General features: G+C 39.6%; 1 protein-coding gene across 1 annotated transcript in view; it reads right to left on the bottom strand.

Annotated features, from left to right (window-relative positions):
* The window catches only part of DRC3 (dynein regulatory complex subunit 3), a 557,555-nt gene that overhangs the window by 263,769 nt on the left and 278,385 nt on the right, over positions 1-15,401 (bottom strand). The window contains exon 8 of the mRNA XM_044089663.1: positions 1,138-1,269. Coding sequence (XP_043945598.1) covers positions 1,138-1,269 — 132 coding nt within the window. The remainder of the gene's footprint in view (positions 1-1,137; positions 1,270-15,401) is intronic.

The following is a 15,401-nucleotide window of genomic DNA, read 5'->3' as shown; positions in this document are numbered from 1 at the left end:
TGTTCATCGAACATGTATTCACCGACCAATAAACAGAGAAAACACATCTCCAAACGGCCACTTCAGTAAATTTTTTCCCAGGGGAAAAAAACTTTTGGATGTCATCAGGAATTTGCCCTTTTCCCCACTGTAGTGCGATTTCGGAGTTGGTATATTTAGTTGGGGGGGGGTGTGTGGGGGCAAAGCCCCCCACTTTGTAGGGTTTGAAAGTTTGTTTTGTTTTTGTTTGGCCAAGTGATTTCTTTCCCCTGGGAAAAAATTCACTGAAGTGGCAGTTCGGAGATTAGTGTTTTCGCTGTTTATTGGTTAGCGAATATGTGTTCGATAAACACGTTTTTCGATAACATCATATAGACCCTTATGTTTATGCATGCTATACTGAATTTGCCAGGCTTATTTGAAATGCTACTGTGTAACTGTGTGGATTCTGGATGTCTAAGAAGGGCAAGATGGTTGTTTGAGGTTGTGCCTTTCTAGAAGCAACACAGAATGTATTGTTCTATTGGTTGACTGAGAGAGTTGCAGCAGAAGTAAACATACTGGAGAGGTAGGCAAAGGACTGGGTTACTAGGAATATCACCTGGAATGATCAGTACTATGATAGTTAAATATAAAATGTTATGTATTTTTGAGAGATTAGTTTCATGGTAGGGTTAGAAAAGAGTTTAATTATAGTTCTGATTTTTTTGTGTAGTCCAGATTACATATTGTAACTGCCTACTCCAACATGCTATTATGTTTTTTGAGTTACCATAGTAATTCAAATAACTGTACCAAGGGGAGTTCATAGCGGGAGGAAAGACAGAAATTTCTGCAAAATAAAATTAGTAGTAATTATACAATGCAAAAAAGAAAAATATGGTCATATAAAAGGTCCTTGGACCACTCTTCTTACCCAGTTAACAAATGAAAATGAATAAAGATAGAAACTCTGAAAAAAATATTTATTCCACCTTGAACAGTAGTTTAGAGCAGCTCAGAATCTTGCAGTTCATTTCACAGAAATACATAAATCTCACCACCTGTTCAGAGCAAGCTTAAGGACACCATGCGGTAAGCCCTGTTATAATTTGTCAGCCTAGAACTTGTGCACACAAAATGAAATACATGAAAGCTCTCCTTTATCATTAGTCCTACCTCCAACTGGTCGACCAACTGAATTTCTAATGTCATCAGACAGTCCCTTAGCAGCGCAATTTCATCACTGAACTGAATTATTTTTTCTTCTGAGATGTCTGGGTCTGAGATTTGCTGGAGCGCTTGTAGCAACTGACAAAAGAGAAGGCAAGAGAAAGATGTTTAGTAACAAATTTCCCAGAACAGATGTAGAGATCAAACCATATCAAGAACAACTGTAGGTCTTATTCAGGCAGCAGTACAAGAACAACAGTTAGATAAAAGAATAGTGGTTCTGACAAACTACATTTAAAAAAGCAAATGGAATATTTACCTACCCTGTTAGACTTCCTGAGATCCCTCTGTTTTGATGTGTTAATAGTTCATATTACTAGAAGATTTTTCACAATAGTGTGAGATTTGTTTTCCTTTCTGATCTAAACCAGGAGCTGATATGGCTGAAGAGAGTTCTCCTCTCAAAGGTTTTACAGTTTGTGGGAATGACTGGATGTGACCTTAGTGTGACCAGCTACCATGTATTTGGGGCACTGTAAGATGGTGTCCCCACTCATAATCTCAGGCAGAATCTAATGCACTTGCCCTTAATGGTCCTTTCCAAAGAAGGGTTAGTGCCAATATTAGCTTGATGGTGCCCTGGAATACATAGACTTATCACAGCAAACAGTGTGTAATCCTTTCATATAGCCAAATGAGTACAGCGACACAAGAAAATTGCTGATTTACGTCGTATGAGATCCTCATAAAATATGGGGCAGTGTTGGTCTGTTATATTTTAAATGAGACAGATGTAGCCTTCTGGGATGCATACTCCCACAACAGTATGTTAGCATCACAAGTTCATACATTCTGGGTAAGTACCTGGCACTCTGTTATCAGATATATGGACATTAATGTAGTGGGGATAAGTAACTGTGTTTTACATGTAGGATTCCAGCATCAATCACTACAAGCAGCTTCCCTCAGTACCCACTTCTTTATCATCTTTACAGGTATTAAACAGAATAGTTCAAAATTAAGTTCAAGCCTATTACACATTATGAAATTCAGTTAGGTAATCCTTGACACCATACACAAGATGATAGTCTTGTCAGATGACACGGCTTTTAGTACCAAGACACTAACTCAGGAGGTGGTACAGCCAGAATCATACTCAGCTGCCATCATCCTTCAGACGCTGTAACCAATACAAGTTTTTTCCCTACTTTTGATCAGATCACACAAATACAGTAGCACATACAAGAGCTGTAGAGTGAACAAACTCTCATTTTCTTCCACCATCCCACTGACACAGAAACAATGCATTTTAGCTTAGTGAATGCCCTAACTGGCAAACTATTAAGTACTCCAACTCTACTAATTTGACAGTTTGTTCTAACCCCTCTGTCTGGGATTATTACTTTGCTCACCTCTCCAAAGAATTTTTCTGATAAAACTCAAGATTTGCAAAAACTACAAGTACTGTTGTAGACTCCCTGCTGGTAAGAAAATTGATCTTTTTCTTTGTCTGTGAGTTGTTTAAACTGATAGAGCTGCTTTCTGTTTTACCTGTTCCATTTTTTCTGTTTTGAGAAATCTACATGGCCTGGTATTTTTTTTATATGTGTCAGACAGACAGGCTGCAGATTTCACATGCTTTTTTGCATTGGTTAATTTGTTTCTTGAGTGATACTTAAATACACAGGGCACATCTCCGGCCTTGTTTTTTCTGATAAGGCTCAAGGCCTGCAAAAACTACAAGCACTGTTGGTTACTCCCTGGTATTGGCAAGAGCAATCTTTTTTTTGTCTGTGAGTTGCTTAGTCTGATACAGCTTGTTTCTGTTTTACCTGTTACATTTTTTCTGTTTTCAGAAATCTGCTTGGCCTGGTGTTTTTGTTCTGTGTAGCAGACAAACACTTAAATTACACAGGCTGCACATTTCACATGCTTATTTTCATTGGTTAATTTGTTTTTTCAGTGATACTTAAATACAGAAAGTATATCTGTGACCTTGTCTTTTCTGATAAGACTTAAGGCCCGCAAAAACTACTAGCACTGTTGGTGACTTCCTGCTGGTTATTGTTCCCACCTATCTTCTCATTCCTTGATCTAATTTTAAGATTGGTGATTTTTAAGCTGCCCACCCCTACTGTATTTTGAGCATTATACACTCCTCCCTTTCTATACTACTGTTGACATCTTGAATTATTTATTTCCCTTTCCTTGTGTTTATTTTGAAAAACATTGCATTTTGCCTCTCATTGTCTGTCCTACTAATTTACTTTCTCCGAATTCATTACCTAGCTAGCTGTTGGATAAAGAAACGTATTTTTACACTCTAGCAAGCTCTTTTCTGTATTTTTGCATCAAGAGGACAGAAGGTTTTCCATCTAGTGCCAGTGGGTGGTAGCCTGGTCTCTATAGGTTGGGGAAACATACTGCATGTAGTTGTTTTAATGGCCGTAGAGCTTATTAATCAGCTTACCTTGTTATTAGTGCCTTTATAAATTCTGTGCAAGTGAGCGGCTCATGGCTCATTTCTATAAAGCAAAATACTTATACTGAATAATCACAATTTTATAAGCTGTTTAAGGTGCACTGCTATCATCTTGAATTACTCATTGCCTTTCCTTAAGCTGAAGTTTGTTTGTGGTAGCATTTGACTCAGGACACTCTTACTGTGCTTTTACATTACGAGGACTGGGATTATTCATCTAGTGGTAGTAGGTGTTTTCCTGGTCTATCTGAGTTGGGAAGCACACAAAGGGCTCTAAATGTAGTTATTTTATTGGCCAGAGGGCTCAGTAGTCAGTTTTCCATATTTCCAGTACTGGTATAAATTTGGCACATTTACATGGAATTGATCTCTGTGCCAGTGCCCTGTATAGATGCAAACATCTAGAAACATTGCTTATTTTCATTACTCTATAAAGGTTTACTGTGCTATTTTTTTTTTTTGCACTTTCTTAAAATGTAAAGTTGTATTTTCAGACTGTTGTAAGGGCTGCTGTTCTGCACTGAAATATATCATCTCTGGTGTTTCTTAGATAGTTATTACGCATTTGTTTGTGGTTCCTTAACACTTTGGCTCCAAAACAGTAATTTTACATTAAGTGGGTCAAAGTCTGCACTGTTGTGTCAGGAGAGGGGTGATTTCACCTATTTGAGCTGGGAATTGTTGGTGGAAAGCTCATTGTGTACTTACTTTATTGGCCTTAGAGCATAGTTTGTATAAAACTTTGCTATTTTCTGATCGTATGTAAGCCTTGTGTTTGTGCAAAGCTGCTCTTTGTCTAGTAGCGGTTACTGGTGCCTTGTATATATGCAGTCACCAGAAGTTGAAATTTTCCTATAAAAAACACCTTGGAACTTTACCGCAGTCCTGCTTTACTCATGGGGCAACTAATTTATGTGGTGAGCAGCATTTAGTTAGTACTATTTATGTCTACCTTACCTTATTATAGCACCCATAACTATCACTGCTCAGACAATATCTCGTTTGGGTGCTCATTAGGTTAGCTACAGATTACACCAAGTGAGCACCCTTCCTGCATCCGGTTACAAACACCTTCCATTCCTATCCCTTGCAAGTACACATTAGGACCTATAACAGTGGATGTAGACTTTCCTGGTATGTCTGCATCTATCTTGGTGGACATGGTCATCCTGAGGCAATACAGCAATTGCCTTATGTACACAGACAACTGCTTAATTCTTGAAAAGACAAATACAGAATCTGAGAGATATAGTTACACATTGACAATGAAGACCAGACTCTCATATACAGACACAAAAAGCAACAATCAGGTTGTCAGTGACTCACACACATCAATCACCACACTCACAAGGGACTACACACATAGACCCACATATGCAGAGGTGCTCAAATGTAACTTACTCAAACCTCAAAGTTCTCTCAGGCACAGTTCTCAGAAACTCTGTATGCATACAAACAAGATGCACACAAACAAGACAATTCTTATCACAATGCATAAAACTACATTTCATTGTGTCTCAACTACCAAGCCCATAAGGTGAAACACTCCACAACCCAACATTCTGGTCATAGAAGACTCCATTGTAAGACACACTGATATACCTCCTACCAGGCTTGATAAGGGTAAGGTTACAGTTAGTTGCCTGTCGGGCCACGATCCGCCAGATCACACAAGCACTCAGGTTACTTACCCCTAAGAACCAGTATGACTCAGTCATAGTTCATGTGAGATGTACCTCCTTGGACTATATGAAGACAGACATGATTGAGCTCTCATAATATGTGTCACAAGTAGGTATGTACGAGCCTAGCATTGAGCACAGTTCTACCGTCTCCAAGAATGGTGCAACAATACCAGCAGAAAATGATTGGCTTTAACAACTGGCTTAGCTACTGGTGTCATTCCAAAGGGGTCCAATATTTGTCAGCCTGGGAGGACATGGTTGACAGGGAATGCTGCTTTGCCAGGGTTGCTCTTTACTTGTCAACTCTAGGCTTTCAGATATTGGCCAAAACATTACCCACCCCATAGTGCCTTTTCAGGCATTGCCAGACAAACTTTCCAACATAACAAAAGCTACTTAGGACAAGATAAAGGTGTTACTGATCAATACTAGGAGTCTTAACAAGAAACTGCACTTCCTAGAAGCTCTTGTCACCCTGGAGAATGTTGACGTCTTTGCAGTTACTGAAACTTGGTTCAAAGCCATGGAAAGTACTCTAGCAGTGCATGGCTATAACACCTTTCATACATTCTGACCACCCACTGAATATGAAAGAGCAAAAGGTGGAAGTGTATCTATCTACATAAAACAGAAGTACACCTCACTGCTTGTTAAACAATAGGGACATGCTTGAGCTACTCCATATCCAGCTAACCATAGGAAAAATTCATCTCCATATTCTTGCTAGCTACAGGTCCCCCACCATGAATCAAGAAACTCATACATCATACCTGAAGTTACTAAAATCATTTACCATCCAGCCCAATGCCATACTCATGGGTGATTTTAACTACCCCTTGATTTATTAGGAGGCATACACAACCACTAACATGCAGGCCAAAAAATATCTTCACTTTGTAAATGCAAATGCCCTTGAGCAGCTATTCTAGATCTGGTACTCACAAATATGGAACAACACTGTACCTACCCCCAAGTGTGATGTCCTCACTGGTAAGATCAAATCACAAAATGATCTGACTTGAAATAAAGGTAAAACTAGTCCCCCCATCTAACCCCCAAAACTTCAAGAACTTATTTAAGGTAAATTACCCCCTATTAAGGGGTGGCATAGCTGATTTCCAAGTTCCCCCAAATCCAGAAAACACAGAAACCTATGCAGAGGTGTACTCAAAAGCCATGTACAACCATATAAATAACTGCATAGAAATGACAGTACCAGGCTGAAATAAACCCAGGTCCAACCACAAAACCAAGCCACCCTGGTATTAATAGGTTGTACAACAAAAGAAAGAAAATTCTGTTGAGAAGTAAGAGGAAATATGTACAACAGAGCAAAACGTCCCTCATTAGTCTATACAAGTGAATCAGGGAACCAGTTAAGTCTCTGAAAGAAGACTTTGAGGTAAAAATAGACTTCAAAACTAAGGATAACCATTAGGCATTTTCAGTTATGGCGGCAGTCTTAAGGGCAACACCCAGCAATGTGCAGAATTAGTTGCAGGTGGCATCACCTGTACTCAGCCAGGAGACATAGCAAATCTGGTGGCCAATAAATTCAGCTCATGTTTCACCTCCCCATCACCCCCAGTTGTCCCCCAAGAACTGCTTAGATCAAGAAAGGTACAAATGGAAATGTTTATGGAAAACTTAAATATGCCAAGGTTAGAGGAAGATTAGGCTCAATTACTAACAGTTAGGATAGGAGGAGATGAGATAAAAATGGTAATATATAATCAAACAACAGGAAAGTCCCCAGGAATAGATAGTATTCCTATGGAGGTTTGGAAGCTAGGAGGGAAAACACTGCTAAAGATCTAGAAGGTTTTGTTTACCAGTATTTTAAGAAGGAGCGGTACCAGCATCCTGGAAGAAAGCGGTGGCAGCTGTGATACCTAAAGAAGGTAAAGATCCATAGACTCAGCTTCATACAGGCCCATTATAATACTAAACCATGATTATAAAGTGTTTATGTCTATAATGGCTAAAAGAATGGCAAATGTGATACCAAAACTGACAGATATGGATTAGTGTGGTTTTGTGGATGGGAGGCAAACATTTGACAACATTAATAGAATACTGATGATCTAGAGGGAAGCAGAATGTAAGAAAATACCACTGCTGTTGGTGGGTCTTGACGTAGAGAAAGTATTTGACAGAGTAGCCTGGGACTTCATGGGCAGAGCAATGGAAGCATTTGCTTTCCCTCATAAAATTATAAGGTTGATTAGGAGTATATATGAAGGATCGGAGATGAAAATTAAAATGGGTGGGGTCCTCTCTGCTTGGTAGAGGAACCAGACAGGGGTGTCTTCTTTGCCCTTTGTTGTTTGCATTATATTTAGAACCACTGGCAAAGAAAATAAGGTACTCAGAAATTCAAGGATATAATTGGTATGGTAGTCAAGAAAATCTGTCTCTATTTGCAGATGATATTATTTTATACATGAGAAAATCAGAATGAGACATTACAGTGTTGTGGAACATTTTAAGACAGTTTCAGATCTCTTGGGATACAAAATTAATGAAACTAAAACAAAGGCAATAAAGTAAGTTATGTACCCACACACAAATTGGTCCAACAGTATCCATATTTATGGAGACATGATAAAATGAAGTATTTAGGAGCATGGATTAGAAACTACTCTTTTGTGGCAGCTAAGGATATGTGGAAAGAGACTAAACAGAAGATAATAAGACACCCCTGTCTGGTTCCTCTACCCAAATCCCTAGCGCGACCAAGAACAAAAAGAGTAAAACCAAATCCGCCCCTTGGTAACCAATGATACCAAAAAAACTTATGCTACAAAGAGACAAATCCTGGAAAACATAACATCAAAACAAGTAGCCTGAAACTTTTCTTAAATATAAACAACTCCGCAACCTTGCTAAAAAACAAATCATCAGAGACAAAAAGTCCTACTATATTTAACTCCAATCTAAAAGCCCAAAATAATTCTGGAACTCCATTAATTCTCTTCTCAACCCAGGTATCAAAAGCAACCCCTGCCCTGACACCAGCAAATCTGACCCTGAAATAGCCCCTCTATTCAACTCCTTCTTCACTAACTCCATAGCTGAACTGACCAAAACCTTCCATAACAATAACCCCTCCCTTTCATCACCACCACCTACAACACCCTCCACCCACAACTTTCCCCCTATATTCAACCTTAAACCCATCTCAACATCCTATATAACAAAATTACTCTCCAAATTAAAACCTTGCTCCAATGCCCCTGACAATATCCCATCCTCCTTCCTAAAAATAGCCACAGATGGTATCGCTCTTCCCATTAGCATCCTGATCAATAGATCCATGCTAGAATATTATGTTCCCAAATTATGGCACACTGCCTTCATTCTACCTCTCCATAAAGGAGGCAAAAACAATAACATCTCCAACTTCCGCCCCATAGCCATCCTCTTCCCAATTTCCAAACTACTAGAAAAATGCATTCACATTCAGCTCATGCCATTCTTAGCCAATAACCAACTAATCACTCCAACCCAACACAGCTTCCGTCCAGGCCATAGTACAACCACTGCACTTCTCTCCTTCCTAGAGACAATAAATCTTGCCCGGGACTCTTGGAAAAATAGTTTCTACTGTTCTTCTAGATCTGTCCAAGGCATTCAATACCATCTCCCACACCCATCTCTTAAACCATCTCTCCGACCTTAATTTCTCCCAGAATACCTTATCCTAGTTTTCTAGCTACCTCTCCAATAGATCAAAAGCTGTAAAATGGGGGACAGGCACCTCAACCTTCCTTCCCACCCCCACTGGGGTTCCCCAGGGATCCATACTCAATCCAATGCTGTTTAACATCTTTATTAACAATTTCCACAAAGCCATACCCAATACCAAAATTGTACAATATGCAGACGATTCCACATTAATCTGCAGTGCCACCAACCTCCCAGAGCTTCAGGCACTGACCCAAGCTGCTTTCTCCACCACTGAAAATTGGATGCTTCAAATTCACCTCTCACTAAATGCCAATAAAATCCAAAATACTATTATTCTCTCCCTGAAAAGCTTCCCCTCTTCATAAAAACTCATTCCAAATCATTAGCCAAAACAACTCCACTATAGAGGTTGTTCCCTTTGCCAAACTACTTGGGGGGTCACTATTGATGAACACCTGAAATTTGACACTCACATCCAGCAAAACATTAAGAAAACCCATATAAAACTTGGTATGCTATACAGGAACATCCAGTTTCTCTCTCCTTCCACCAGACAAACACTTGCCACTACCTATCTACTCTCCTCACTAATGTATGGCGCTCCTCTATTAACTAACTTATCTGCCACACTCACTTCAAAATTAGAAGTCTGTTATTATAAGATTTCTAAATTTGTTACCAAAGCCAAATACTCCTCCCATCACTGTATTGCCCTTAATTTGTTACACTGGCTTGAACTCTCCAACCATCTAGACTATCTTCAGATTACCACAGCCCGCAAACTAATCTTTCAACCCTCTAAGTGCCCTGCACTATGCAACATCCTTCTCCCTTACACCCCTCAGAGAACTCTCAGATCTACTCACCAAAACCTAATCTGTGTCCAAAAACCAAATCGCCCCACTGGTCAACTCCTGCTATCCTTTTACTTAGCAAAAAAAATGGAATTCTCTTCCTTCTTCTCTAAGGACCTGTGCAAACTTTGAAAACTTTAAATCTCACTTACATTCCTACCTTTACTCTAACAGAAAATGCAACTGCATTCTTCTCACCTAGTCCTATAATTCTCTCTCCACCTCTAAACCCCTCTCCAGGTATGATTACTAGCCTCTCTAGCTATGATCTATAGGCAACTACACATATGTACATATTGTAAATATCAAATTTGTACCACGTACCTAAGAATTTACACCTGCTCTCTAACATGAAATGTAACTGTAAATTGTTCATTAATAATATTGTGTCTGTATCTAAAGGTAACATGTACCTAAGAAATTACACCTGCTCTCTAGCACGAAACATAATTGGAAATAGTTCTTCTTTCCTATATTGTATCTGTATCTAAACTTTGTAACATGGAGCTTTTCTCCCTGGGCCTCCACTAAAAATGGGCCTCTGAGCCCAGTGGACCTCCCCGGTCATCAAACTGGAAATAAATAAATAATGATAAATAATAATATAAAAACGGAGAAACTGGAAGCTCTATTATATGGATATGGATAGTAAGATACAAGCAGTTAAAATGTTTTTAGTCCCTTTATTCTTTTATACACAGGTCAGGCATATTTTTATCAACCAGAGGAGAAGCTGTGGATAGCAATTAACAAAGAGCTGAAGGATTCTATCTGGGAGGGAAGGACGGCAAGGGTCAATTGGGATAAGCTGATTTTTCCAACAGAACAAGGTGAACTAGGATTACTCAGTCTGTGGTGGTATTTTAGAATAATGCAGTTAAGGCTCCTATACATAGCACAAGCAGAAAACTATAATTCAAAGTGGAAAGGGATGATGATGAGATGGGGGAAGCTCAAGAAACAAGGAGACACTGGGATTTTGGATGCAGACTCTTAAGGAGAATAACAATAATCATACAGACTATTATATTCATAAAGTAGCAGGGAGTATTTTAAGAACTAAACCAACACAGGAATGGAGAAAAGAGATTCTGCTGATAGGGATGGCTGCAGTAAAGGATCCCAGGTATTGGGAGCAAATAACTAGACAGGGAAAGGTAACAGACCTGGGAAGAGGGCAAGAATTTATTTGGACTGCAGGTTAGAGATTGCCTTCCGTATGAAGGATTGATATCAAAATATAAGCAAAGCGAAAGTAATAGAGAGTGCTAAATGAAAGATCAGTACTGGTAGAGTTTTTAATGGAATCTAGAATAGAAGCTGCCATTAAAAAAGGAATAATTAGTAGAGCATATAAAATATTGCAGGATAACTATAAGAATCAATCAGAGGAGCTTAGAAAGAATTGGGAAGGGAGATTGGATAAGCAATTCACAAATGGGGGATATATGTCTATCTCCCAAATATGCAACAAAGTCTAGAAGATTTATGATCTTTGCCTGGAAGTGTTTACATAGGTATTTTATACCCCAAGCAGACTTCAAAGAATTTTTCCTTAGGTGGATAGAAAATGTTGGCTGCGTGACGGGGAAGAAAGAGGTAACTGGGAACATATTTTTGGGAGTGTAATGAGTTGGCAGACTTTAAAGATTCCCTACAGACTGCTCTGTCAGGGATGCTGTTGAGCAGATTGGATTGACTGGGGAGATGATTTCTTTGAGCTATGATACAGAATCAGAAATACCTAGACATAGTAAAGCCTTGCTGAGTCTAATTATGTTGGCTGCCAAAAAACAATTACTACAAAATGGAAATCAAAGTCTAAACCAACTTTACTAGAAGTACAAAATATAGTAACCGAGATAAAACAACTGGAATTAAGATCTTTAGAAAAGGGAAGGAACAAACTACACAGGAAAAAAATGGAAATTGTGGGAACAATATATGCAGAGAAGGAACGAGGTTTAAAAGAAAGCTGAATATGAATAAGCTATATAATGCTTAACTGACAATGACTGGATAGATTGTAAGTGACGTATAATGTTTGCAACTACAGTTGTCTCAATGGTGTCTGTATGCATAATGTTTGCAACTAAAGTTGTGCCAATGTTATTTGTTTTTCATTTTTATAATTGTAAGATTGCCTATGTCATATGTGATAATATAATAAAGATGTTTTTTGTTTATTAAAAATGATTTACCCTGATGAAAGATATGAAAAAAAAGATACTGCTGCTTAATGCTAGGAGTCTAAACAAGAAACTGCACTCTGTGGAAGCACTACTCACTTTGGAAGATGTTGACGTCTGTGCAGTCACTGAGACATAGTTCAAAGGCATGGAAATCACCCTGGCGGTACAGGGCTACAATGCCTTCCATATATTCAGACCACAAAGTGAGCATGAAAGAACCAAAGGAGGAGGAGGTGTACCCTCTTCATTAAGGATAAGTACACTTTGAGACTGGTATGACTCTCTTGAGCCACTCGATGTCCAATTAACTATAGCAAATTCCCCTACCACATCTCCACCATAAAATTAGAAAAGCATATCGCATACCTGGACTTACTGGAGTCACTTGCCAAACAGGCCAACACCTTACTCATGGGTGATTTTAATTATCTTACTATCGACTGGAAACATACACAACAACAAACATGCTGATTCTAAGGTTCTCGGACTTTGTCAATGCTAATGTTCTGGAACAGCTAGTCAGCACACCCACAAGAGGCTCAAATATCCTGGACATAGTACTCACTAACATGGGAGAACATTGCACCATCCTGTGTGATCGAACCATAAATCAGTCTCGTTTGATGTAATTATCAGGCCAGATATCCCAAAGAAGTTTCAAAGCCCCCTTAAATGAAGATAACACAGACTCCTATGCAGAGGTGTACACCAATGCCCTGTATAACCACTTAAGCAGTTGTAAAGAATCGTCTGTACCTGACCCAATTAAATCCAGGTCTTACCAAAAAAACAAGCCACCTTGGTGAACCCCTAGTATAAACAGGCTATAAAACAAGATAAAGAAACTATTGTCCAAAAACAAAAGGGAACTGGCTCAGCAGTGGATGAAGTCCCTCTTTAGCTTAAATAAACAAATTAGAGATGTTGTGAAGTCCTCCAAAGCTAATTACAAAGCATAAATAGCCTCCCTAGCTAAGGATAATCACAAGGCATTCTTTAACTATATCTGAAATCTAAAATGGAATACCCAGTTATGCTCTGAACTGGTTGTGGATGGCACCACCCATACTCAACCAGAGGTAATAGCCACCTGCTAGCTGACAAATTTAGAGCAAACTTCACCCCTCTGTCCCCTCTAGTCATCCCCAAAGTTTACCTGCCACCATTCCTTAGCCAATTATCTCAAGAGAGCAGGTCATCTCATTACTCTCCAAGGCCAAAATTGTTTCATCAGTGGGACCTGACAATATCCAAGGGTGCATTTTAAACAACTTAAAACATGACCAAGCAGACCCACTTGGATCCCTGTTTAACCACAGCCTGCAAACTGGCTATGTTCCAGTAGAATGGAGGACAGCAACAGTAATCCCTCTGCACAAAGGGGGACCATCAACCGACCCTGGGAATTATAGGCCCATAAGCTTGACTAGCCTCATCTGCAAAACCATGGAAAGAATCATTATGGACTTTATTAACAAGGGCATAGGTAATTTCCAAACTCTGGACCCAACCCAGTTTATATTTGTTAAAGGTAGAGCATGCCTGTTAAACTTGGTTAATTTCTTCGACAAAGTCAGCAAGGCCCTGAATGAGGGAAAGACAGTGCATACCACCGTCTTGACCTAACCAAGGTATTTGGCACAATTCCCCACTCAGGTATATAGAAATACTCTCCCAGCTGGGAATTAACCCCTACATTATCAGATGGGTAGCCTACTGGCTCACCAACAGGACACATACTGTCAAAGTGGGTGACCACCTCTAGCAAAAGACTAGTCATCAGTGGAATACCACAGGGTTCTGTACTGGTCCCCTTAATGTGCGGAATTTATTTCTCAGAAGTCCAGACAAACTTGGATGGCCTGTGGCTGACCATGTTCACTGGCAATTGCAAATTGGGAGCTATCACTGAGTCCCCCAGTGATGTTAATATACTGCACATAGGGTTAATCCAGACAAATGATTGGTGCCAAAGCTATGGATTAAAGCTAAATGCAAAAAAAAAAAAATGCATTATTATTCACTTTGGGAAAGCTGACCTCCCTGCTAATTACATTATAGACAACACTCCCCTAAGTGTAGACCCAGTGGTATGTGATCTGGGTACTCAGGTTGACAGCAATCTGAACTTTGACCACCATGTATTCACAGTAGTAAGGAAATCCTTCTATGTGGCACATTTTATAAGTAAAGGCATCACATCTAGATCTATGAATGTTATAATTCCATTATACTTAGTCCTCATCAGAGCAATAACTGAGTAAAATACTCCCTTTCGCACGTACCTCACCAGACACCTAAAACAACTGGAGAGACCACAAAGGTTTCTCACCAAGAAATTACAGGGTACAGAAAGTCTTATGTGGAAAGATTGAAAGCCTTGTCACTGTATTCTGTCTCCTACAGGTTGCTAAGGGGTGACCTGTGCCTGGCTTGCAGGGAAATGTCTGACCTGGACCTGATGGAAATGCTACACATTCATAAATCAAACTGCACAAGGGTCACTCACTTCAGGGATCATAATCTAGGCTCTGACATAAACAGGTCATGCTGGAGAGATAGATACATCTCCCAGAGACTGCCACTTCCCTGGAACAAGCTTCCAATTCATGTGAAACAGAGCCCCTCCCTGACCCTCTTCAAACACAACCTAGCTCAATGGATGGGTGACTGTAAATTCACTCTTGGGGTGGCACCCATGTCCCTCTTGGGCAGAGGAAGTCAGCATTAATTATCATAGACCCTTACCTCTGCTAACTTGACTCACCTAACCACCAACAATTGGAACAACCCGGGATAAATATGGCTAAGCTTGTAAGGGCTGTAGGGCCTTTAGTCTAGTAATCTTCTATGAATCTTTGAACTTTTAAATAATGACAGAGGAAAACTCCAAACACTGGACCCAACCCAATTTGGCTTTGTCAAGGGCAGGTCATACCTACTAAAACTGGTGGATTTCTTTGAGAAAGTCACTAAAGTGATGGATAAGGGTAGAACAGTACATAAGGTTTACTTTGACCTGGCCAAGGAATTTGACCCAATTCCTCATTCAGGTATTAAAAATAAACTCATAAAACATCACCAGATGGAGAGCCAATTGACTCATGGACAGGACACGTGTAGTTAAAATGGGTGAATCCAGATCCAGCAAGAGGCCAGTTACTATTGGTGTGCCACAGGGCTCAATGCTGGGACCACTCCTCTTCAGAATATATTTCTCTGAAATTAAGGCTAATGTGGAAAGCCTCTGGACAAAAAAGTCTGACAATGACTGCAAGCTGGAGGCAATCTTTGAATCCCCCAGTGATGTAGATATCCTTCAGGAGTGTCTAGACCAGCCAAATGTTTGGTGCCTGAACCATAGACT

Source organism: Protopterus annectens, chromosome 12.part0 (genome assembly GCF_019279795.1).
Source record: "Protopterus annectens isolate FY-2018-M chromosome 12.part0, PAN1.0, whole genome shotgun sequence".
Lineage (NCBI taxonomy): Eukaryota > Metazoa > Chordata > Ceratodontiformes > Protopteridae > Protopterus > Protopterus annectens.
Note: the sequence above shows the minus strand (reverse complement) of the source record. Positions and strands in the feature narration are given on the sequence as shown.